The 26685-nt window shown below is 38.9% G+C and overlaps 1 protein-coding gene across 1 annotated transcript in view; it reads right to left on the reverse strand.

The window, feature by feature from the left end:
• Positions 1–3674: 3674 nt before the first annotated feature.
• hs3st4 (heparan sulfate (glucosamine) 3-O-sulfotransferase 4) overlaps positions 3675–26685 on the reverse strand; it is a 109817-nt gene continuing 86806 nt past the window's right edge. Inside the window, exon 2 of the mRNA XM_086093180.1 lies at positions 3675–5988. Coding sequence (XP_085949306.1) covers positions 5334–5988 — 655 coding nt within the window. The 3' untranslated portion in view covers positions 3675–5333. The remainder of the gene's footprint in view (positions 5989–26685) is intronic.

Raw genomic sequence — 26685 nt, forward strand, 5'->3', positions numbered from 1 at the left:
GCAACCAGTGATCTGTGGCCGACTTATTTATTGACTGGTCAGACGTATCGATTGTCTCTAGTGATGAAAGTCCAGACACACACAGCGAGTTATGCAAAGTAATAATATAAAAAAAGATGGGTAGTGTTCTTCTTGTTTCATTACAGGGGCATTTCAGCAGTCAGCACCCTCCTTTTACTAAGTTTTTGTTGTTAAATATTGTCATTTTCAAAACCACTGCAAGCGTGACGTATAAGAATCATCATTTTGCATCAAAATATTGTGAGAGTAACCTAATTTTGTGACGATTTGCTTTGTAATGTCATGCAACATAATTTTATTAGTAATGTTTTAATACAGTCAAAATTTTAATGTAAAGCAATGTAAGAATAATGTATTATTTTTCTAAAGAGTACATTTACAAGAATGGAGTTCTGACTTTAAATTGACCTTTAAAAGTGTGCAAAATTTGCAGAATGAAGTCATTTTGTGAGGAAAAAGTTAATTTAATGCAAGTCTGCATAATGGGAAAAAACTATTAAAATTTATTTTGACTTTTTTTTTCTTTCAAATGAGCACTTGATACATTTTTGTTTCAGTGTGATCTTTGTCGGCATGGGCCAAGGACATGGGTCATTAACTTTGGCATCCGGAAGATTCTCTGAAAAATGCTCGCGTCTTTAAAGACAAATTTCAGGCACATGCAGGACGTTCGCATGTATGACAAATAATTTGGAGCTCATCCAAATGAGAATTAATGGGCCTTGGTGGAGGTCGTACTTTTCTGTTCTAGTTTGACTACCTTTCTGTTCATTAGTTAGCGCTTCCATCGCAAGAGTGTCATAGCGAACATCCGATTTGGGTTCCGTTTTAGGTAACAAAGCAGGCCTGTGTGGTGTTTCTTTCCTTTTCTTTTTTTTAATTCCTTGACGGCAAACACTGCCTGACATTGCCAGTGTTCCGGCAGCAGCAGCTTATTTAACAAGCCATTAATCTCTAACGACAGAGGAGAGCGTGGCAGCAGATGTTTGTTAACAAACGTTCGCGGGGCACTTCGGTGCCGTTCTTCAACCTCACGCATCGCCGTGACGACGAGAGGGTCACGAGGCAAAGTGCTGCAGAGTTTTGCAGGAGTTTGCTGCTTATTTTTATTTGTCATATATCTACAGAGCACATGCTTGTCCTGAAATATTGTGTTTTGATAATAAAACAAGCTTTAAGTTTGAAAATTACGAAAAATAACTGTTTTGAATGCCCACATATTACCATTTTGTGCAGCTTGTATCCGTAATGGCTATAAATTCTGTATGTTAAGCCTGGTACGTATAAATCGTTAAACCTGTTGAATTTTTACGATGACAAATCCTAATGTGTGTAATCAAAGCCAAAGTTGGGTTGAGCCACGGATTCAAGTGATTTGATGTAAAATGGAATGGCAGCCAATCAGGAAGCGACCTGAAGCTGCTGCTGTTGCCAGACACAAAAAGTGGAGCAACGTGATTGTGTTGAGTGTTTGTAGATATGTCTCATCAATGCTTCACAACGATAACAATGGGGTATAGTGCTGAGTTAGCCATTTTCTAGCACTGTTTGAATGTGTAGTAAGTGAGGCTAAGTGGTTTGGCATTGCAGTTTGCGAGGCAAAATGTGCATTTTGCACTTCATTGAAGCTCATCGAATAGCAAAACTGAAAATCAAAACAGTTACTCAAAGGGCTATCCTATATTAATCGTTTACGAGAGCTTTATTTTTGAAAACCTACTGTAGCCGTATGAAAGCATGCTACTTAGCACCAATTGATGGGCTAACTGACTGCTGTTTTTCTTTAGGAAAAAGAAATGCAGTATATGTGTGTGAAAGAAGCACAAACACAGCAATATACAAATTGTGTCATTTTGGGTCCATTTCGTAGTAGATGGGCGGCTGGGTGAGTCATGGCACGAAACTAAAATGTTTACAGTACAAAATTGACAATTTTTCCTCTTTTCATCATGATGCACATTGTGACAACTCTATCAACCAATCAATGGAATCATAGCAATATGCAGAAAATTAGCTAATTACAGCTAATAGTGAGCACCTTTACACAGTAGCTGAGACTTGCTATGAGGTACTGTGTTGAATACGCCTGCGTTCTTTAGAATCTTCCGTCGACCATGGAGGGAGGGGAATTAGCAATTAGCAGTTTAGCTTGCGACGCGGCACCGGCAACACATCATCGCAGCGCACGGTCATCAGTATGCTAATGTCAACCACGCAGAGAGACTCCAATTATCGGCTAATGCTCATGATACGTCAGTGCTCTTATTCAATATGGGCGCCACTAATGAGTGTGATGCGGCGAGAATAGTGAGCACATTAATGCGTTAGTAAACAGCAAGGTCATTGCGTGTGCTAAATTATTGTTCCTCATCGTAAAATTAATCATTTTATCTTTTTCTGTCAAAGCGGCGAGTGAGAGAAAGGACGCACAGCCTCCATGGAAACTGCATGGAAAAGCATTGTAATGGTCATCATTAGCCAGTGATGGGAGGGCCAGCAAAAAAACACTATCACTAGCATTATCCTTACATTTACAACCTTAATTTGTTCATTTGTTACATAAAATTGTATTAATGTATTCCCAACTGTCCCTTCTCTTCATTTTCACCTTTCCATTTGCCTCCACTGCTTCCAGTACATGTGTGCGGATTTTATACTTTGCTCAGTGTCTTGAGAATCAGTGGTGCTGGCCGAGCTAAAATAAACGAAGGTAGCAATGGCATTCTTCTTTGACCAATCATATTTTAAATCCTCATCCTCACAGGGCCAGCCGACAAAATGTATATGATTTCAACGTTTAAAAAAACAAAAACTTCACGATTTCAAGGTTTCAAAAGCACGATAAAATTCCATCAGTGGTATGAGCTCTTTTCCTTTTTTTGGTGTTTTGCTTTGGACACATCAGTGAAGGCAAAGTGATGATCTCTTTCCCTCTTCTTGTTGGTGCAAGTAGTAAGTCAGGCTTGGAAGAGGCTGGTACCGCGTCTTGGAAGAGGAAGGCTGTCACTCTTTGACAATTTCAACGTAACATTAATACAAAGTAACCAGTTCAGGGTGTACCCCGCCTACTGCCCGAAGCCAGCTGGGATAGGCTCCAGCGCCCCCCGCGACCCTTGTGAGGACAAGCGGTTAAGAAAATGGATGGATGGATGGATGGAACATTAATACAAAGTACACTCACAGAAATATTTCAAGCTTAACTTAAGATGTATGTATTTTTTAACAAATACTGTAAACCATATATGATACATATTCATTTGTCTAATAAAGCCTATTTATTTGAAATGCATAATCCTCAGGTTTATGTATTTAGTGTTAATAAAGTACAATTACTCTAAATATTAATAATGAGAGTATTTATTTAAAATGCATAAAGTATATTGTTTAAATTGCATAACAATCAGGTTACCTATACACGATAAATATACTGCTATGTGAAAAACACTTCTGTCCTTTATTTTTTATTTTTTTTACATTTTTATGGTTTTGGTATGAAACTGAATGCCAAAAATGAAAAAATTTTTTTTAAAGTAATTACCGTATATTTTATTGCATTTCAAATTAATAGGCTTTACTAGACAAATGGATATGTATCATATAAGTTTGTTTGTGTTCAAATTATCTATAAAAAAATAAAAAAGTTAATGGGAATTTGTTTCTGTAAAAAAATACATAAATCTTAAGTTAGGCTTGAAATATTTCGGTGAGTGTATATTAATATAACTATCTTGAAATTAACATTTGCAACCAACCAGCGGCAAGAATTAGGGTGTCTAATTGGTGATATAAATATTAAAGGCTTGCAGCTGAGGCAGATGACTAATTATCTAGTATCAGTCCTCCCATTTGCACCCTGATGATACGTAACAAAGCAGGGAGGAGCAGAGTAGTAGCTACTCACTTCCTGAGAAAAAAGTACTTTTATGCTTGATTTTTATATTTGCATTTAGGTAAAACAATTGTTCATCTTCTATTTATGTTTACTAATGTACCAGTGGAGCATATTCAATGGAAATAAGTTATATATCCAAATTAGACCTGTAATTATGATACCATGAAACGGCAATATTTTAAGCCACAGTTATCATGTCACTGTCAGATCTAATATTGGCCCATGCCCAGTGGAATTATGTTCTTATTAAAGAGACAGTGTGTAGATTATTATTATAATTTGTTTTGCCATTAGGTGATGAACTAATAGGCAAAGCGCATGCATTTTGAAGCACACACACGAGAGTGTCTCAGAGACACCAGACTTTGTAAGCCTACCACCAGTTACTACATTCACAAACTTCTTCTCCTTCGGGTATTCGGAGCGGAAAGATGGCGGCAAAACATGTCAGCCTCCTGTCAGGTGCGGCGAGACCTATGTGATATAATAAGCGATGACTAGACCTACGATTATATAAAAAAAAACGTGTATGATGGTGTGATAGAACTTTTTTTGCATATTATTGAAATTAATAATATAGTGGGTTTTTAAAATGAATGCACATTGAAAAACTCGACATACTGTTCCTTTAAGTAACTATCAAAAATAGTACTTGAAAAGTTGTTAAAATTTCAATTATACATTTTTTAAGAAAATAAACAAAGGAATATCATACTTGATCTTACCTGCCTCTGTTCCATACTATAATTTGAAATAAATAGGGTTCTTCAGCAAGAATCTTGATGAAGCTAAAGAGAGACTTCAGACCTTTGGAAAATCAATATACTTCCTTAGCTGATATATAGACATCAACAAAGAACCTTGAAGATTATGGAACATTTAACTTTCCATTTGCCTTCAGCTATCGCCATCCAGCTGGCGGCTGGACACCACCACTCAATATCAAAAGGCTTCTTGAATTGACAGGAATATTACCCCTCATATTTTGACGATAAGGTCAGAACTGGAACTCGTTGAAAAGAACTGCTCGGTCAAATTTTGTTGCCTTGTCACTTTAGAGGTCGGCAGTAATAATTTTATTATAACGATAAACTTTTTAGCGGGTTAGCCAGTGTCGCCATCTTGTGCGGGCAGCCTAACTTCTTCACATACTTCTTCTGTGAGTTATCATAAAGAAAAATCTGCATTATTCATTGAAAACCAAAAAAAAATCATCTCTTTTTCACAAATATAAATATATTTTATGTTTTGGTATATACAATATTCATCTGCCATCATCATCAACATTACTTTTGAGGGGGAAGAGAGAGCAAATGGAAAGTGCCATGATTGCGTCCAAGCGTGCCCTCTGAAGACAGAAACAGAACAGGAGTGTTTTTGTTTAGTTGAGTTCATAGAAGGCTGGTGGCGGCTGGTCCTGTTAGACCAGAGAGCCTCGAGATACGCTCTCCTCCTGTTTCTCCCATTCAAAGTTCTGGCCTGTCATTTGGTAGAACATCATATTAAAGGGCTTGTAGAACTTGTGCAGTCGCCGGATCACGTCCGGCTCGATTTTGGGATGAGTTCTCCCTTTGGACTTGCCCAGGCAGCGAGGAGTGCTGCTGTCCTCGGGCTTCTTCAGGCAAGGGAAGCCTTTCGTCTTGTTGAAGTAAAAGTGTTTGTCAGTGACGATCCTCTTGAGGCCCAAAAAGTCCTGGACTTTGGCCATCTCGCCCGAAGGATCCACGATGAGCCTCTCGCCGCTGACAAAGTGCATTTGGGAAAGAGGGAAGTACTGCATCCAGCTCTCCAGGTGCAGCGCGTATATTCCGATGCGCAAAGCGCTCCACGAGGCATCTATGAGCCCCAGGGTTCGGTTCTTGAAGGCGAGAACCTCAAAGGTCGGGATCTCAGGCTTCTTGGACAGAGTCTGCGTGTAGTCCGAAATGGCTCTGGTGACGGGATTCCGCACCACGATAATAAGCTTGATGTCCCTGGCCATGGTGTGGATGCGTTTGGGGGCTTGGTTGGTCACAAAGTAGCTGGGGGTCTTCTCCATGGTGATCTGCCCCTCCAGCGTTGAAGGCATCAGGTCTCTGGGAAGGAAACACACAAACAGACATCTTAGTGTGCAACCAGAAATGGATTGATGGTTTCTCGTATACATGTGCTTCTAATTTGGTAGCAGCCAGACAAAATCTCTAGGACTCGTTTGGGTTTGAAAGACAACTGAAGATGGATGTAAAATGGCAGGTTGAAACCAAAATAGCAAACTTCTTGTGCTTCCTGAGACTTTTTTTGTGGATTTACCCATGATGGACATCTTGCTAACCAAATTCCATGTTGCTAAGTGAAACAGAATTCAAGAGCAAGTTGGATTTTGACCAAATGGGCACAAATGATTGAAAATGCTCATTTCAAACTAAAATGGTTGACTTGCCGAATTATTGATACTTTTTTTTAGTGGGTTTCCTTTTACTAGACACGCCTATAAGATGTCATGTTGCTAGTGAAACTGTCTTTCGGGGCAAGGCCATTTTTAAAGGCCCACTGGAAATGCCCAAAACTACCCTAAAATGGATGCTTCAAAACAAAATAGGAGACTTGTTGAGTATTTTTAAGGATAGTGTCTTGAGACTTTTTTGTGGGTCTACTCATGGTGGACATGCCCACAAATTCCATGTGTGTAACTGAAACTGAATTTAGCCAAACACGCTCATTATAGACATTAAAATTGCAGACTTCCTTCTTTTTGGGGGCATTGGTTTTAAGACTTGTTGTGAGTCTACTCATGATAGACATGTCTACCAAATTCTATGTGGCCAAGTGAAACAAATTTCAGTGCCTGAATCAAGAAAGATAGAAAGAAAGAAAGAAAGAAAGAAAGAAAGAAAGAAAGAAAGAAAGAAAGAAATCGCAACTCAGCCAATTTTCGCGTCTGCTACCGAAGACTCGCTAAGAATAAAAAAGACAAACAAAGCAATTTCAACTATTAACACTTGAGTATTATGCTGTGATGAGCAACACATCTTAATAACTCAAATAATTACATCCATGGAGTAATGTGCAGGAGATAAAAGACAAGAAGATGAAACGGCAGCCGAGCGAGCATGCTCATTGCTTAATTGACTCCATCTGTGTTACTCCAGGAGCTGTTTTGGAACTTTAATAATGACTCGGCTGCATATCATTAATACCGAGGCGCCCGGGGTATTGTTTTGTCATACATTTATTATGCATGCTATGCTCTCACTCTGTACAGGCAGCTTTATTCACGATCCCCCCCCTCTCTCTATGCAATGGGTGGGGGGAGGTATTTTCGTCGGTTGCTCATTGAAGGCAGACGTAACTCATTAGGAGATTTAAGGTGATTATTTGTCGTACAATAGGAACGTCCCTCACTTGAGGAATACGTCCCACTAAAAGCCATTTGCCATGGCTGCCAATGTTCATCTCACCCTGGTGGCAACGACAGCAGTAGTGACGACGGCATTGCTGTTTCTATTTCGGTGCCACTGATAATACAGCATAGCAATAGCTTCCGGCGCAAAGCTTATAAAAAGTTTACACTGTTGCTCATTCCAATCCGCGCTCCCCTCTCCTCTTGTGGACTCTGTGATCCCGCCGCTAAATTGGGCCATTAAATCCTCGATGACTCTTATTTAACTGATCACAAACATAAACGTGCAAGCTTTTCTGCAAAGCACAATTCAAAACGACGCCTCGCGAGTCGCTAAATGAGCGCTTAAACGAGCGGAGCAAAGTGCAATTATGGCGTCTGTTACTGTCTCGGAAATGAGGAAAAGTCGCCATAATTCTGTTTTGTAAGAGCAGTTTCCTCGCTCGTGATATCACAACACCCGCCCCCGCCTTGTTTCAGACCTACACTTATATATGGTTGCATCAATCATTTGCACCGTGGACATATTCTAAATGAAGTCTTCTCTGCTGAAGAATCCAATTTAGCCAGCAAAACATAAGATGCGGTTATGCACATATCGACCACCCGCTCACGCACACACGCTGGCGCACACACATGGTCATCGGTTTCCAGGCTGAAAATCTTGCAAGTGGCCTGGTAATTGCATCTCAAGTAACAGTATTGCCTTCCTGATGGGTAATTTCCCTCTGGGTTGTGTTTGTCTCTCGACAGTATGGTACTGCGCATACTCCCTGGCGCGTGTTAGGAAAATTAAGCATCTGCAGATTGCAAAGTGACCAGAGAGAATATTTACTTTCATTAGGTGCCCTCACTTTCCACTAGTAATGAATGGCTAAAGATTTGTTTATTTTCTTGCAGCCTTTTAAAGGCGTGCTCTTTTCTCGCTGTTCGAAAAGTTCTGTTCGGTGGTGCGCCATGGTCATAAAAAGAAGCTTAAATGGAATCACCTTGGAACAACCAATTTCCTACTCTATAGACACGACATCATTGGTAATGTGCCGTGCGTTTCACAAAGCATGTCCAATCGTTCAAGGTTACCTTTTTGGAGGCATAAAACCCTATTGTCCTCATCCGGCGCAACACTGAACATTATACATTTAATTATAGGACAACACAAGCCCAAACACTTCCCTCTCTCTGTTTTGATGGCGCACCACAATCACCACCATCATCAGTCATGGATCATGTGCGTCTGAAATGTCAGCAGCGAAGGAAATCAGAAAACCGATAAACAAGCTAATTCTTCCGTGCATGGCAAATGGGTGCATGTCCGTCGAGTGGAACCGCGGTAAATAACGGCAAACTCTCACCTCCTCGTTTTGGTTCATTTTTATTTCTGTTTTCACATCAGCGGCTGAGCTTGACGCAGGTCAATCAGGTGGGTAGGTGACTAAAGAGATGGTGCTAAACGGGCCTTCCTCGCCATCTGCTGTTTACTGACGAAGGCCATTCAGAATATGAACCTCATAAAAATGTGTCAACATAAACAAAAAGTGTGGCGATGAAATAGATGCTCACCATTTTGGATAGTGGTTCAAGAAAGTGCCTTTTACAAAGATAAAGACCAGAACTGGACGACCCCAAGCATACTAAAAGAAAATTCTCATCCTGTACGGGTGTGCCCAATTTTCTGCACACACAAATAATGTTCACTTTTATGACTATGATATATATATATATATATATATATATATATATATATATATATATATATATATATATATTTTTTTTTTTGTTCTTATAGTAGTAGTGTAGAACCGCACTGCATCATACTGAGCAACACTGATAAAAATAGGAGATATTTTTATCTTTGTTGCTATTTAATACAATCCAATCCAATGTGTGTACAATGAAAACCAGATATTTTCATTTTTAAATCCAACAAAAGAAAAATGAAAGAAAATCTTTATCAGGATAGTTACCATTCGACAACTCTAATAAAATAAAATCTGAGGATGATCATTTTAACATACTGTATATGTCCCAGATTTGATTTGTAAGATGTTTGCAGTTAAGTTCTCACAGACTGAGCAACTAACATTTTGTTCGTAAAGTTTTTGATATATCTCATACTGGATCTCATTATATTATGCAGGTAGGCCCACTGAAGAGTCCTGTGAGTGCAGTGTTTAAATGCTGTAGACTCCAACATCCCAGCACAACTTCTGGCTCTGCAGAATCTAGGGAATCATTTTCAGGCTCAACGAGGTGAGAGCCAATTTACATTCGTAGAAACTGTTAATCGGTCTGAGCTGTTTGTGGCGGAAAAAGTTTTTCCTCCTGAGAAGCTCAGCTGTCTCCAACAATTAGGGAAGATTAAACAGACACCTCCGCTCGCCCTCACTTCGTTTCCTCGTCATAGCGGTTAGGATTGATCTGCACCGATACGCCAGGCGTCCTCTACGTCAAATACAATCAATTATCCCAATGAAGTCTCAGTCAAAACTGATACTGCACCCTCCGAGAGCAAAATCTGAAAGACGTCGGCGCTTATGAGAGCAGACAAATGTGCTCCTAATGATTCCTTTCAAAAAGAAAGCTGGATTTTTGCAGTGAATAATGTAGACCCCCCCCCCCCCCTCCAACCCCCCTCCATCCGGCTGCTACAGTTTTCCGTATTATCGAATCGTATGCAATAGCAGTTTGAGACAAGAACCTTAAGCAATAATTGTGTTTTCTCGGCAGCTTCGGTGCAAAGCAAAATGAATGGTTCAGGTGTTCCCCGGTGTTATAACCGGCTATTCATCAACAACAATCGGTCAGGAGCTGATAGATGCTGTGGTCAGGTCAGTCTGCAATGAATAAGACATGGCTGCGCATTGAGCGACATGTTTGTGATAAGCACCATCACCGAGATATTGCTTCTCTGAGCACACTGAGAGTGAGAGGGGAGGAAAACACTCCAAATGAGTCATTCCTCAACAAGTGAATGCATTCTTGTTCGGCACACACGTGAACACAAGCCCACAGGCCAGAGCAAAGGCTTCTGCCGGGTCTGTTATGGAGTGGGAGGCATTGTTGTTGTCACAGTTTAAGGTGCAGCTTTTTCGGCGGAAAACAGCGCTGCCGTTCACGGCGATCAGTGCAGTAATGATGCGAGCGGTCGGATCCAGATGGCTTTTGTTTGTGTTTGTTTCCAAACCTGAATGTGAACTTTCCACCTGTGTGCGTGCTCAGAGCATCTTAGCTTGAAGCTTATTCACTGCGCAGCCACGTGTTTTATTTGGCACTTGGGGTCCCTCCCCGGGCTCTCAAATGCTTGTATATATAATAATAGCGCTCCAAACTGACAAAGATACAGGAGTATGTTTTTCCTCTTGGTGATCTCATAAATACTTTTAGCACTGGTCAAATAATACTACACACTTGGATGAGCTTAAACAAGTTTACACCTGTCATTTTCCAGCCAGTCAACTGTCCTCCATTCAGAATGTTCTCTCACGTGTCATGTCGTTTCTTACTTCTTTCTTATTCCTTTCTTTTCCTTTGGGTCTCAGCTCATTTCTCTGTTCCTGGTGTTCTTTTACCTGTCTTACGAGTTTTCTCTTGATCCTTCTGTTTGACCATTCCATGTGATGTTCCTTCACCTGTGTCATGACAGTCTAGGTTTCCAAAGAGTCCCAGACAGTCAACTCGCTGTCTTTCCAATTGCTCTTTGACCTGTATCATTTTTCACTCTCTCCCAGGGTGTTCCCTCACCTATTGATAAAAATGAATCCCTTTTTCTGCTTCCCAAAGTCTCATTTGGGTAATTTTCAAATGTCAGTCATAAAAAAAAATCCTAACCTAAATACCAAATCGTATCTATAATTCAAATTTGTATCCAATAATTATGTATAATCCATGAATTAGAAATGTAAAGTTATGATGTATAAACAGGAAAACATCCTCAGCTGTTTTCACACAATCTTTTTGCAATTAAGGACCAGTGATGTTGAAAAATCTAATTGTTTGCTTTTTCAGGCTTTATAAGGTTTAGGATTTAGAGTACTGTTAAGAGTTAGGGTCTGGTTAGGGGATTTAGGGACAGGGTTATGTTTTATGCTGTTAGGATTAGCGGTTATGGTTTAAATTATAAGAGATAGGGTCAAGTTTTTGTGTCATTGTTAGGGGGATGGTTCACTGTAACTCTTGTCTAAGAAACAAACTACCTTAACGATAAAATGTTTTAATCAGTTTGCTCCTAAAAAATAAGCAACATTTAATCATCCCTTGATAAATATGTCTGTCACCAGAAACAACATGCGCTGTCTCTCTTTCCTGTCAGTAAATAATTGAATCTCTATGCAGGTGATCATATTTGACAGCGTCTTTTAATAATAATCCATATTATGATTGTGAGCAAAAGAATAGCTAAAGCTGATGAATTATTATTGGCCCAACAGGACTGTAAACGTCAAGTACATTTGAGGACAGGAAGTGACAGCTGGTCCTGATCAAAAACCTTATTCCCCAAACTCTTCCAACGGCACCCGGCCAGCCAGGTACTTCTCTCAGCGCAACTGCCAGACTGTAGCAGCCACATCTGAGGCTTTTTGGACATGAAACATCCTGAAATAATGTGTGGGAGAAGAGCGGTGAGGATGTTTGCAAAGCTGTTCCACGCTGCACCATTAGTCCTCAACAATCGACTGAGAAAAAAAAGACTATTTTTAACTTAAGTCTGCAGAGACAATGAGAGCGCAATCTTATCTCCAATCAAATTCTCAAAAGGATATTGCTGTCTTTGCTGTCTCCACATTACACTGTACAAAGGAGGCGCTGCTTTCCAATTTCCATTCTAGAAATAGATAGAACAAAACCAAAAATAATGATCTGACATGATGGCGCATTTGTGATGTAATGCAATTATAATGAGAAATGCTACAGCCACACACACAGATAATTTACTCTGACAATTCCTTTTGTCGCTCTCATCCCGTTAATGATGTGTCCATGTTGTCCTTGTAGCCTTATCATCAAAATTATTATTTTTTCAAACATAATGCTCATATATTTATTCATCAACATTTTATTGCGTTGCATCACACTACCTTCGCCTAACTCATTCACTCCCAGCCATTTTCACTGAAGCAACCCCCTTCGCTCCCGGTTGTTTTACTGGATTTTAACTGATTTTGCAAGGCCCACAGAATATTGTGTTGTATTGCTATAAAAACATGGAACCTACCAAAAGAAAGATTAAAGTCTCTTCTGTCATCCGGAAAAAAAGTTTCCGTTTTGCAGACATTAGCATTAGAATATAGCTAAATTCCATCATTATTTACAAACCTGTTGAAAACACTGGGAAAAAGAGCTAGTTGCAACACGGCTCTGACTGATCTCTTATACTCTGTTGCCACCAGCTGGACGTTTCAAGTAATAGCTACCAGTGTTTTAAGCAACCTCTTCAGGTCAGAAGCTGCATTAAAGCCTTCTGGATGCTCTAGCATAAAAAAAAAAATATATATATATTTTTTAAAAACAATATAAATAAGTTTTTGTGAGTGAAGGACAAAGCATTAAAACATATTTATACGTTTTTGGGTTTGAATGAGTTAATAAGCTAACTGAAACAGATGCGGGACCTTTAATTATTTTCATGGACCTCCTTTACATTAGACCAGTGAATCCCAACCAGTGTGCACCGTGAAAGATCATCAGGTGTGATGTGGAAAATAATCCAATGACAATGTAATTGGTCCCAAGACAGCTTTGTGTGTTTATCTAACAGGCCCACTATACAAATACGTTTGTGAATAAATTGATACACGATCATCATTTTGGTGTACAGTATACACTTTTGTGACATATTTGTTTGATGGTGCAGCATAAGATTATTCTTATCTAAAATAAGTGACTTGTCTAAGTAGTGGTTGGGAAATACTGCAATGGACGCCACATACAGGCTTCCACCCTCAAAGTATCATAGGAGAAATTTATTTTACAAATAACACCTGCCCTTTGAACTGTTTCTCTGAGACAAGTGCACATTTCCTCGTTTTTGTGCTCAATCCATTCTGGACCTGAAGGTCAGTGTGACACCATCACACAAACACAGAAACAAGTATTGTTTATAGTGCAAGAAAACAAATAATGCTATTCAGCAGTTTTCTCCTTGCAGAGAAATATCAGGACAAATTTAGCTCGTCAACGGGAAAAAGTGCACCATTAAGTTGTTGTGAATCACTTCAAACACTTTCACGTCAATATTAATGCTAAATGATAGCGATGGCGTGATTACCAACATTTTCCAAAGCTGTTATACACGAGCAGTACAAGTTTGCTGGCTAGCTGCCATGAAATACACACAAAATATCCCGAGCACACCAAATAAATATTGCAAGACCTGCTCTGAATAATACAGGACACTTTTGGGGTTTGTTCCCAGATGCTATTACTGCGTTCAGCATTGAAGCATGCTGCTACGTCAACTTTGCTTCTCCTTCCTAGATTCGCACCAGTGCTAAAAAAAACAAAAAAACACACAGCTCGCATCACATCAACATCAATTTATTGCTAGAGATTGGTATTAAATAAAAAATAAAAAATAAAATAAGGAAAATGTTTCTCCCACACAATAGCTAACTATTTGTGTTGACATGCACTGAGTACTCTGGAGCATTACAGGGCAAGATGGGTGTATATATAACACTATTTGTGCTGTCAAAGCTGCTGCATCACATGAAAAAAAAACTTCTGTTACTTTGGGCGAGAGCTTGCTGTAAACAGTTTTTATTTTATTTTTTTGCAGTAGGAAAGAGTTTCGCTGAGGTTAACGTTGGCAGAATGATCCAGAAATGTTTCAGGAAGAGCCTAGCTTAAGGTGTGGTTATCTAGCGATTGGCAAAACACACTTTTTCAAAATAAGATCTTGTAGCATTATGAATTGTTCTCGGAAAAATACGACTTTCCTGTATTAACTTAATAATATAGTAACATTCCATAAACTAAAGCACATTTCTGGTAATATCTTGTAGCATTATGAAAAATATGCTCTATTTTATTTTCTCTCTCTTTTATAAAATGACATCTTTTTTCCACACACGTCAGAGCACAAGATTTGAGCTTAAGCCATTATTAGTGTAATCATGAGGTCAGACGTGGAATTCAAAGTGGTAACTTGATGCTACATGTAAGCCCTATGAGTGCAATGTGACTCCCTTTGCGGACTAATTGGCAATTTGTAAAAGATAAAACCTGAACAATTATTGGAATGACTATCGCTATGCTAATGATGACAAAGTCTTGATGAACTTGGTGGTGCTGGGCTACTTGAGTAAAAAACATAATCAATCATCCTCGTCTTTAGCTTTTTAGGATTTTACTCGAGAGATCAGAAGTCTGAATGATAATTTATGCTTTAACTTTAGTGGATGTGTCGAGTGTGGCGTGGATTTATTCCATTTCTAACTAAGAAATGTCATATTAATGAAGGCGTGCTGCTCTTGCTTGTTAATTAGCATACTGCATTTTACATACGGTATGAATCATGCATGTTGCTGCAGTACCTGCTGTACTGTCTCCATACAAGAATGCAACACAAATGTATGTTAGAAAGACTTCCTGGCGTATTATCACACTTGAATGTGGAAAATATGCGCTTATGTTCTCTACTCACAGATTATTATTTTTTCATCCCAAAGGACAGAAAGGGAATGATTAGGTCTTCATAGCATCTGTTTTATGCCAATGTGTAGCAAAGGCACCTTAAAGAGCAATCAAACAACGCAACACAGCAAGTTCAAGTCTTCTTGGCGTGTTATGAAGGGGCAAATTATCAATGAGGAATGGTGCAACTGTAAAAAAATAAAAATAATAAAAATAACTGCAGTGGAGTTGAAGAAAATTGTGCACTTCAGTGTGACAAAATGTAAAATTCTCCAGGCCTTTAAAAAAAAAAAATCTTTCTGGATTTGTTTGTTTTCTTTTGTCATCGCAAATCAGATTGTGAAAGTACACTTCTAAGGTTGAACACAGACTGTTCAAGCTGGTTCAATAACAACTTTTCCCAAAAGAAATAGTGAAAGCAAATCCATTCCAGATGTCTCATCTTAAAGCCTACTTTTAACGCTGCAAGGCTTTTTAAACCCTAAACTTAACTGTTCCAAAAAAAAAAAAGCAAAGATATCTGGTACTTTATTGTCATGTATTATTATAATAATAATAATAATTATTATTATTATTTATTATTATATATATATTTTTTATTTATTATTTGTAATTATTATTATATATAATTTTTAAAAATTTTTTTTTTTTATATTCATTAAAAAAATGCTGCTCAATGAATATGGACATATCCATATTCATTGAGCATGTGGCCAATATATAGATAGAGACGTCACCTGTGCATGATATAAGCTCAGTTAGTAGACAATGTCTACACAAACGCTTCTAGTGTCGATCCTGAAAGCATTATGCTGCATGGTTTGGCAGCAACCCGGCCAAACAGGCCTCGAGTAAGATATCCTCTTTCAGGGGAGGAAGTTGCAGTGCGAATGTTGTTTTCAGGCACAAAATAAATCAAAGTCAAGATGGACACCACAGCGATTGTCCAAGACAATGTGCCAAGGGCCAACTTCAAAATAAAAGCCTGAACAATAATAACATGGGCATGAATGCTTGGTTATTTTGAAGTTGGCCATGCACACGCCAGAAGCAATCTGCCGCAATGCACGGGATATACAATTGCTGTGGCGGCTGGTTTGAATTCCGTCTTTTCGCCTGAAATTACAGCGTGAATACACATGCATGCGTGTGGTTAAGTCAAATTGCCAGGGCTGATTTATTTATTTTTGTTTGTGTCAGTCCAGCCCTGGCCACGCCTGTAATTAGCAGCCAATATTGATGTCCCCGTTCCTGGGAAAATCTTGCCTTAAAAATGCAATAAATCAATATAGAAGTGTATTTTTCAGCCTTAAGGCTCTATTTCCCAGCTAAACTATTTCCAATTTCCAACCAATCAGGCATGATCCCTTTAACATTTGTGACTATCAGACTAGCACAAGAAGAAAATTAACCACTTTAAAGCAGCAAAGAGGTCTACTGTACATACATTTGCTGATGCAATACCGCTAATGACAACATTGGAGTCTTCTTTTCCTAGACAAAATGTGTCGCGTTCCACCTTTTGCAGTAAGTTTGCCAAGAAGTCGAAGAAAAATCTAATATGAGATAAAGCCAGAAAATTATTGCAAGAAATAAAAAAAACTGTTTTCTGCTTTGGTTGCTAAAAGACAATTTATTATAGTGTGACAACAGTTGAGAACTCCTGCGTTACGATAGACACAACCCCAGTTTGGAGTTGATCAGTGAAAAAATGTGCTCACCAGTATACTCAGCAGGAAATCTGCATTGAAATGTCTACAGATTGTCCGGTTAAATATAGGCCAAATAACCGCAGGCCTCTGGGGACTATAAATACGTTTTCCACCCAAAGTCACATATCCAATAATCTGCATGCATGAAGCTGTAGGCTGCCTCCAGCCAAACGTTATAAGCTGCTACTTTCGTATTGGAAGCTGGTGAAGACATTACACACTGGAGCCACTAAATTATATATGCTGTGTATTGACCAGCAAATCGACCCGGTGCTCGGGTTATACTGTAAGTAAGCCACAGCATTGTTTACATTTCCTTTTTTGTTTCATGAGCACAGCTAGAGAAACTTTTTATTAACTCATTCACTGCCATTGACAGCAATAGACGTCAAAAAATTATTTGAACTATTTCTATTAGTTTAACCTTTTTTTTCATTTTTGTTAACAAGAGTATGAAAGCCTAGATTTTTTTTGGTGTACATTTAGAACAGATTGAATCAGAATCTTTTCTTTATTTTATTTTTTTATCTTTTTTATTTATTTATTTATTTTTTAAAGAAAAGATTATTAAAAATTAGGGGTGTCAGGCGATTACCATTTTTAATCGTAATTAATCGCATGACTGCACTAGTTAACTCACGATTAATCACAAATTTTATATCTGTTTTAATACAATAAAAAAATCTATATTCATACTCTTGTTAACAAAAATGTTAAACTAATAGAAATAGTTCAAATGAATTTTTGACGTCTATAGCCGTCGATGGCAGTGAATGAGTTTAAAATACACCGGTCCAAACTATTTTGTTTTCATGCAAACATGCAACATGACTGTGAATACGCAGTTCATTTCAGACTCATATAGATTTAGAACGCTAAACATACTGTATTAGTCTGTATAAACAAAAACATGAATGTTTTAAGTGTTTGTAAAATAAGGATGAACTGATTTAGCATTTGGTTGATTTATGTGGAATTGTAGGTACAGGAGTTGCGAGGTATACTATGGTCCCGACGTTCGAGGTTTTGAGGTGACTAATTAGTTTTTGCAGCAGAATTCGTTAAAGTGCAGTTACAACTATACACACTTTTTCATTTCTTTCATTGTTATGGCATAATTTCTTTTTTTTCATTAAAAAAATATTTACTGTAATGATGGCTTTACTGCTGATTAAGTGTAAGATAGACTATGACACATTGCAATTTTAAGTACAATTTGTGTTTGCTTTATTTTAGATTCATAACACAATACAGTACGCACGAGTAAGTTTATATAACATATATAAGCAAAGCAAATAAATGTAAACAATATACAGGGTTTTTCTCAACATTTTCCATCATCTGAAATATGTTTATTTGATTAACTGCATTTCAAAGGTAAATACAATTTTATTAGCTTCATTTTGGGAAAAAAATAATTAATTGTACAATATATATATATATATATATATATATATATATATATATATATATATATATATATATATATATATATATAAATATATGTATAAGGACATTTTGGTGCCTGGTCCAAATCTGCTTTCCTGTGTCGGTGTTTTTGTTGACTTTCATGCACACACTCTTGTTTGACTATTTTCAAACGTATTCAACCACAAAATGTTTTTTCGTTGCCGTGGAACGTTAAAACATTCTCTAACATTCAACTCTGTTAGTTTGTAAACATCTTGTAAAATGTTTGATAATTTGAGAGAGAATTGTTGTTGTTGTGATATTATTCGATGACACATGTACGTTTGTAGTAAACATGGTTTAAAAAGTATTTACAAAATGCCATTTAAAAAAGAAGATTAGTTGAATCCGAATGGAATTTAATTACTAGTATTAGTTCATTCATCATACGACCTATTCATGTTTTTTTTTCAGCAAAAAAATATATATTGTTGAACTCACCTATTCGCTGCTCTCAGTGCATTTTTACTCTTTCTGTAACTCTCTAATATGCCACAAGATGCTGCCAAAGTGCTAGCTAATAAGAAATTAGATAGGACATTTTATTTTTACGCGTTGTGAAGGCAACATACTTGCAGTTTGCCATTTATGTGCAATGCTAATGTTTGCAATCATGTTAAAGTATTTCGGGATCATGGTTTGGGTATATATAGGGTATGACGACATCAGTTACGGATTTTTTGGCCCCTTTACAGTAACTCAAACAAAATGGAATGCACTACTTTACTGCGACCGGTTGTTAAGTCCCAACGTCACGTTACCTGAGAGGCATTGAGCTATATATTTCATATTCATAGGAAATTTTCCAAAATGTAAAAATGGATCAGTTAATTGGTACTTTTCTTGAAGAGTTCTCAGTGTAAGATATATGACTATGCATAATTATGGATCTTGTTCATCCAAAATTCGTCATTTGACATCCGTCTAAATAAGCCATGTATGAATAATTTAGCTGCTTTTCTACAACATCACATTTGCAGAGATATACTAGAAGGAATGAGGTGCGTCATTTTACCTGAGGTGAAGGGAAAGTGGAAATGGGCGGTGGGGGGTTGAGGGGGGCATTTTTTTGCACCACAACATCTGGATGTAAAGAAACAGGCTGCTAAGAATGTTCTAATCATGCAGACACGGACTAAGCTGCTCCATTATGGGCTAAACTGACCTATCAGTTGGGCTTTCGCTAATCCAAATTGTGCTTTGCCTGCCAGCGCATTGCTCAATTCAGACGCTCAGCCGGGTGGGAGGCGGGGGGGGGAACGCAAGCATAATTCACCTGCCGTGTGAGCCGCTAGCATTTAAGAGATATTTATCTTGCAGTGTCATATGTGCGCAAAGAACACAAGCTATTCCCCCCCGACTCAAATCTACTCGTGTCCCATTCTGGTGCCATGTGCATGCCTGTTACGACCAGTTTGGAGTGCCTTAAAAAGGCTTTTATCGGATGCCAGCTCGTTTGCATGCTCACATCGGTGTTAAACGTGCCGAATGACAGCGATAAGCACGACTTCAGATAAAGATTTAAAGCAGCACGAGGAAAGAATTGGATGTTTTGGGGTTTGTTTTTTTGCTCCCCGGATGCTCCTTCAGTTCATTCCCTTGAGGCCACTGTTCATGATGGCCATTTGCTGACAGGCCGACTCAGTGCTGCTGGACCAGCCAAGACACTATGGGCCCTATTTGCTTGGTGTAAAATGGGCACACCTTCATTTTGTACCAGGTCAAGTCTAGTCTACGGCAGACACGGCTGCCACGTCTCCGGCACATTTGGTAATTTGGCGACAAAAAGTAGACTGTGCTTGGCATAAAAGTGGTTGCAGATGTGGTACCCCTCAGCGGGCGTTCTGGTTGCTAATTTGTTGACAAAAAGTAGACTTGATTTTAGACTCACAAAAAGCAAGTCTAACTAGGAGCTCGGGTGGTAGATTTGATCGAGGTTCAGGCAGACAGATTTGGCACTCCGCCGGACATTTGTGGTGCGTGTCATCAGATTTCATTCATAAATATGACAATGCCTCTAAATCATTGTAGAAACCAATTCATTGAACACATTATTGTCATTATGATTTTATAGAACCCCATGTTTGTAACAACTTGGGGTGGGCGCACACATAGATGCACGTTCAGGGGTCTTAATTGCCACCGTTACATGCCCGGCCAACTCCATCATCCGCAAGGGGGGGGTCTCGTGGTTTTACCTGTATAAAGTAAACGCACTTAGCTTGCATCAATCTTATCTCTCAGAACCCAGCGAGTCAATTTCTACTTTCAAACGTGTGCGCTTCCACTGCCCTGATTTTAATGGGAATGAAGGGAGCCAGCTCATTTGGCCAGGAATCGGCTACGCTCCATCCCACAACGGCGCAAAATGCTACAAATGCCCCATTTATGCCTAATTCTAAATCTAGCAAAAAAACAACAAAAGTAAACACCACCCTTGTGCACGGTTGGAATGCGCACCACTCGACATACCCTGGACACGAAAATAGGGCCCTATGTCAGCAAAGGTTATCACTATTAAATATTTTTAGAATCAATTATTCTATTGAATAATTAAATAATCGGATTTGGCTTCCAAGTCTGCGTGTTTGTGGAATGTGGAGGAAAGCCGGAGCCTGAATTCAAACCCACACCTTCTTAACAGGTAGATGTTCTAACCACATGTGACTCAAATGAAAGGATGGAAATAATTAATATCGTAAAATTCTACAGTAAATACTGTATTTACTTTCCCATGTAAACGTTTGGGCTTGTCAGCTCATGTTACATGGCATAACACAGTGGCGGCTTCAAGCGCGCGTCAGTTTGTTTGTGTGCCCTTTTGCACTGAGGTCAGGCGTTAGTAAACCGTTTTAGTCGGCGGCTGCCATGATAGCAAATATCAGCAGCGCGCAGTCGACTCGGCGGGAACACAGCTCGCCTGGCTGACATGACTCAGGGGAAATTAATTTGCTACAGCTATAAAACGCTTGGTTATTTAATCACTGTTAGATTTAATCTAACACCTTAATCTCATCGGGTGGTTTCTCCGCCCCGGAGCTTTACACCTGCAAAAAGTATGAAGGGATTAAAGTCAGAAGAGTCTGTATGTAGGAGGGAAAAACAAACAAACAAAAAAAAACAGTATGAATGGGTTTCCAGTGCAAAAAAAACAAAACAAGCACCATTAAAAGCGAGTGCCTTTCTCTTGGAGAGTGACATCTAATGGCATCTGAGCTTTTTGGGTTCCTGCTATGTATATTTAATGCCGTCCGGATCAAAGCGTGGCCAGCACCTCCGCGCTCTCACCGGATCAAAGAATTCTTGCTCGCGAGTGCGACACGCTGGCCGACATGAAGCGTCGGAGGCCACGGCCTGTTTGCCACGGCGCCGCCTCGTCTTTCATTCCCAGCAGGAGCGCCCCTGCACGCCGGAGAAAGTAGACTGGCGACACCTCAGCTGCGAAATGGCTGACGCAAAGCTTAGCATCTCCCCGCTTTTCAATAGCGCAGATGGGAGGAGATATGAGGGTGTAATCCTTGAATGGATCTGGCGAGAGCCCCCCCAGTTCCCTTTGAGCACTTCCACTAGAGCCCTCTACGCACACACACACACAAACACACACACGCACACGCGTGCATAATCTGCCTGCCAGAGGTAGTTTGACGCAGCAAGCGAATCTGCCATAAACACTCATCACAAATGCAGGATAATGTTTTGCTGATACACAGATTAACTTGTGTAATCCAGGCTGCCAACGGCAGAGTTTAAAGGAAAATGTGTCAAATGTTTATAGATAAAATTAAACCGTAATCTCTCAAGTCTTTCTTTTTTTCTGCTATTGTCCTCACATGTTCCGCTTTACTGTACTTGGGATCAAATACATACTTAAATAGAAACATCAGTGGCACACTTTGCAGGCTATAAATAGCGCTTGAGCTGGATTTCTAATATGCCACGTTCAGTCTTGTAGGCACTTGATGACACCTGGCTGCAACTGTTGAAGGGACTCAGCAATTCAGCAATTCAGCAATTTTTCTTTTGTCAACGTGGACTAGCTGCAAAGCATTCAACTAGCCAATTATGAATAATTGTTTTTAATGGCTGATATTAGGGCTGTTCAATTATGAAGAAAATATTAACTCATTTACTCCCCAGCCATTGTCACTGAAGCAACCCCCTTCGCTCCCGGCTGTTTTACTGGATTTCGACTGATTTTGCAAGGCCCGCAGAATATTGTGTTGTATTGCTGTAAAAACACCGAACCTACCAAATGAAAGATTAGAGTCTCTTCTTAGCTAAATTTCATCATTATCCACAAACCTGTTGAAAACACTGGCAAAAAGAGAGCTTATTGCAACATGGCCCTTGTTGATCTTTTATACTCTGCTGCCACCTGCTACTACCATTGCTTTAAGCGACCTCTTCAGGTCAGAGGCTGCATCAAAGCCTTCTGTATGCTCTAGCATAAAAATAATAATAATAATAAAACATATAAATACGTTTTGGGACCATGTAAATGTTGGTAGCAAATTAGTTAATCACAATTATTTTGTTGTTGAAATCACGATTAGGACGATCATTAATTTTTTGGTTCAAATCAAGAAAATGTTTACATAACAAATTTTAAGACAAATAGAATTCTTTCAAACACTATAAGTATGCAAGCTCCTTTTGGACAAAACAAAATGTATTAAATTAGTTATTTAAAAAAAAAAAGTGTAAATGTATACATTTTAATGACTCAAACAACTTAAAAATTAGTGCTGTATTAATAATATTTTTTATGATTATGCTGAATTTGTAATTGTGGAGTGTAATAGTTGAAATTGTAATTGAAATTTGATTAATTGCGCAGCCCTAGCTGGTATACAAATATTTTTCGTATCCCTGACTGCATTTGTTCCTTAGCTTTGGAGGGAAAACCAGCTCTCAGTAATGTACGCCATATTTTCTCCACTTGACGACGTCGAGCTTCACTGTGTTCCGCGGTAAAGATTACCTGCAACGACCATGTTTTAATTTGCCGCTTGTAAACGCAGTGAACGCCTTCAGCAGTCTGTACCAGCATAATTACGGACAATAACCAACTAAATACCTCCCACCCGTTGAGAACTTAGGAGGGCTTTCTTACACGCTTTTTGCTTAAAAGACGGAAAATCCCATTCCCATCGCACTAACTACGTTGGTGAGACAAATTGTGGATTGCAATGTGTCGATTATCTCATATTTGCAAGTGTATAACAATGGAAACTGAGTATCGATATGTCAAAATGCATAGTTTTAAGGATAAAGTGGTGCATACAGACAATCGACAAATTTAAGTTTTTCCTCTCCGTTGATCAAATCACCTGATGTCTGCAACGAATGATGTTGGATGATTACCTAGTGGTGTGGGGTGTGTTACGAGTGATTATTTTCCTTTGTAACAATCGTAAATGTTAAACATGTTCAATATTTACGATTGCAAATCCTATTGTGTACGCTCAACAATGGCTGTGGCTGATCCACAGACTCTGACTGTGATGTAAAGCTGATCAATAGCCAATTAGAATGCAACCTGAAGCTGCCACTGTTGCCCTACACAAATTTATATTAAACTGCCTCTCACGCATCAGTCTCAGGGCTACGGATGGTTTGGGGGAGGAGACTCACGAATGTCCGTGGAAATACAGTATGGTTTTAAGTGGTGCTGCTATGTTGATGTACACCACACACAATAAGAACACTCCCGGTGATTTTAAGTTCTTGCTTGTCATGTGTGGGTTCTCAAAATTTAGTACAACTGATAGCGGTGATCATGAAAAAAACGGTAAGTACAATATTTATTTTGTAACATCCAAAATATTTTCTTTTTAGGAAAGTGCAACATCACTATTAGGTCTTCTTTGGAATGTGAAAAATCAACATCATCGGTTTGCCTTCTTTTTTTGTAACGGTTGTCTTGTTTTTAAGAAATGAAGGATCCAGACAAGTGCAACAGCAGCAGTTTGAACAGTCTGAATTATTAGGCCGAGGGGATACATGCGGTAAAACAAATGATCCTTAAGGACCGACTAGATTGTATTAATTACTTGAGGATGCATTCAGTATTCAATTTAGACACCTGATTCAGGTTGGGCAACTGCATTGCGTCTTTCTGTCATTTCTCCCCGGGCTGATGCGAGCACAAAGAGAAAGCTCGGAAAGAAGCCGTTTTTTTAATTAACGAAATGTGTTATATCCGCCGCGCGCCATACGTCTATTCAAAGGGGTGTGTTTTATCTCGGAGAGCAGGTTTCCATCATCCTTTGTCTGCACAGCCCTGAAATGGACCGGCAGCCGAGCCCAAGCCAGCCCCCCTCTCGCTTGAAAGAACCGCTCACTTCAGTCGGCTCTCGCAAATGGAATTTGACACTAGGGTGTGTACTTTTGTACAATGAATTAATCGCCTAATGACTCTTGCACACACGGCCGATATATTCTGGTGATAGCGACTTCTGAGAGGCTTATGTCTTTTGCCGAGACAAAAGGGTAGGCTTTAGCGTATCATTCACATATCCTTCACCAATCTTTCTTTTTTTCCCTCCAAATTCCATGCATCTCCGGCAATAAGCGCGGTAAAGCTCCTGACAACTTTTGCTGAAGGTTTTCGCTCTTTATTATCACCTCACTCATTACAACTCTAGAAAGGTGCTAAAAGGTCAAATGACAAAACTTGGCAGGAATTTACCGGTACACCTGTGCTGCCGAATGTCAATTAGTGTTATTATTAGGAGGTGGGAAACGCAGAGTAACTCGCGGCAAACCAGTATAAAAAAAATCTTAACGACATTCCATGCCATTAATCTAATGCATTTGTTGTGAGTGAGCAATCGTAAACGCTTTCTATGATGCCCCTTTGGCATGATTGAACTAAAAAAGAAAATATTTAAGCGGTGTAGAATATTAACTACGGAGGTTCTCGGTTTACACAGTTATATAACTATAACTTTATAATTTTTACATAAGCTATAATACTCCATTGCCTATCACTAGCCTACACTAATGTAGTTAAGTCATAACTGCAGTAAGTATATGTATAAAAACACTATTAGACTTACATTATATTTACATTAGTGTATATAAAAATGAAAAAGAAAAAAGTAAAATACAGCATAAATTGAACTCACCTTCTTGTGCTGTGTGACTGCGTATACTGTACGTATGCCACTGCGCAAAAAAAGGTAATTATGTGCTATTACAATACCTTTGTAAACCAAGGACTAATGTAATGATTGATTTTATAGTATACATTTTTTATTTAGAATTATTTTTGGGAGAAATAATTACTTCCATTTCATTCATGTCTTTCTGTCTGTTAGAAAAATAACACTCTAGAATATTTTACTGTTTCATATCATACGGTAATGACAATTAAATAGAATGCAACTAAACTGTTTTTGCCACATTGTTTTCTTCATTGTAATAGTCATTGCACAAAGAAGAGTCTCACAACTGACTCAGTAAGTTGTAGCAAGATTTGTCCGTTTTTTGCCCGTTGGTATTGTTATATTTTCTGTCTAGATGTGTTGCTCCACTGTTTTTGCATTCAGTCAGACTACGACAGTGTTGATCCCAGAATATCACACTTTCATTATCAAATGCAGTCAATGTAATGTCGTACCGGTGATTTACAATAGGGGAAATGTCCTTACAATTTTAACGATGCACGGTCAAAAGTAGTGGGTCATCTATTTGTGCTGACAGTAAAGGCACATGGAAAGAAATATGGAGTTGTGTTTTCTAGATTTCCAAGCACGTTCATTTTTTGTTGCTGCTGAGGTTTAATGGAGCAGATGTTGTCGTAATTAATTTTACACACCGCAGTCATCCTTCATATTACAAGGATGTTTATGCTTCATAGCCTGAAGTGAACCAAATCAAACTGCTGGCCTCTCCCAAACACTTGGATCTTGAAGAAAACACAAATAGAGTGTTGGAACGTGGAGGTGTGGGGATAATCTCAACGGAGTGACTTTTTAATTTTCAGGGCGTAGCAGTTAAAAGCTTGTCAGGGAGTATTTTCCCCTCAATTAATCCGCGCGCTTGGTCGTTCGCATGATCACTTTTCAAAAACGCGTCTTTACTCAAGTCAACACGCGGCCATTGCTAATCTCAAATCACGCGGATTGCTGCGCTAAACCTGCTAGCAATTTGCATGGCTCGCATTGAAATCGGCGTATTACATTCCGCAGTCTGTAAGCATCCCGGTGAGCATTGTGCTGCTTGTCTGGAGGGCAGCTGGGTGAGCCAACTGGATGTCAGGGTCACGTCACGGGAAATAACAAAACGACTTAACTCTCCAAGCGCCGCCATTATGACCAACATGAAAATACATCAGCATGCTAGGCCCAAAAGGGCAAGGTTATATTCCTGAAAGGTATTATTTTTTAAAGTCATCGTAATCCATATGCGGTTTGAGCATTAACAATATGGGGGGAAAAAATACTTATTGATTTAATGAAAATATTTTGCATACTAAAGTTAATCCACACTTGTGTTTATTTGAGGATTTGTTGCTCGCAGTTGGCATTTTTTTGTGTGTGTAATTTGAAATGTCATATACAGTAGCTTGCCTC

This window comes from Leptonotus elevatus, chromosome 1, assembly GCF_054856555.1.
Source record: "Leptonotus elevatus isolate MCC_2025b chromosome 1, RoL_Lele_1.0, whole genome shotgun sequence".
Classification (NCBI taxonomy): domain Eukaryota; kingdom Metazoa; phylum Chordata; class Actinopteri; order Syngnathiformes; family Syngnathidae; genus Leptonotus; species Leptonotus elevatus.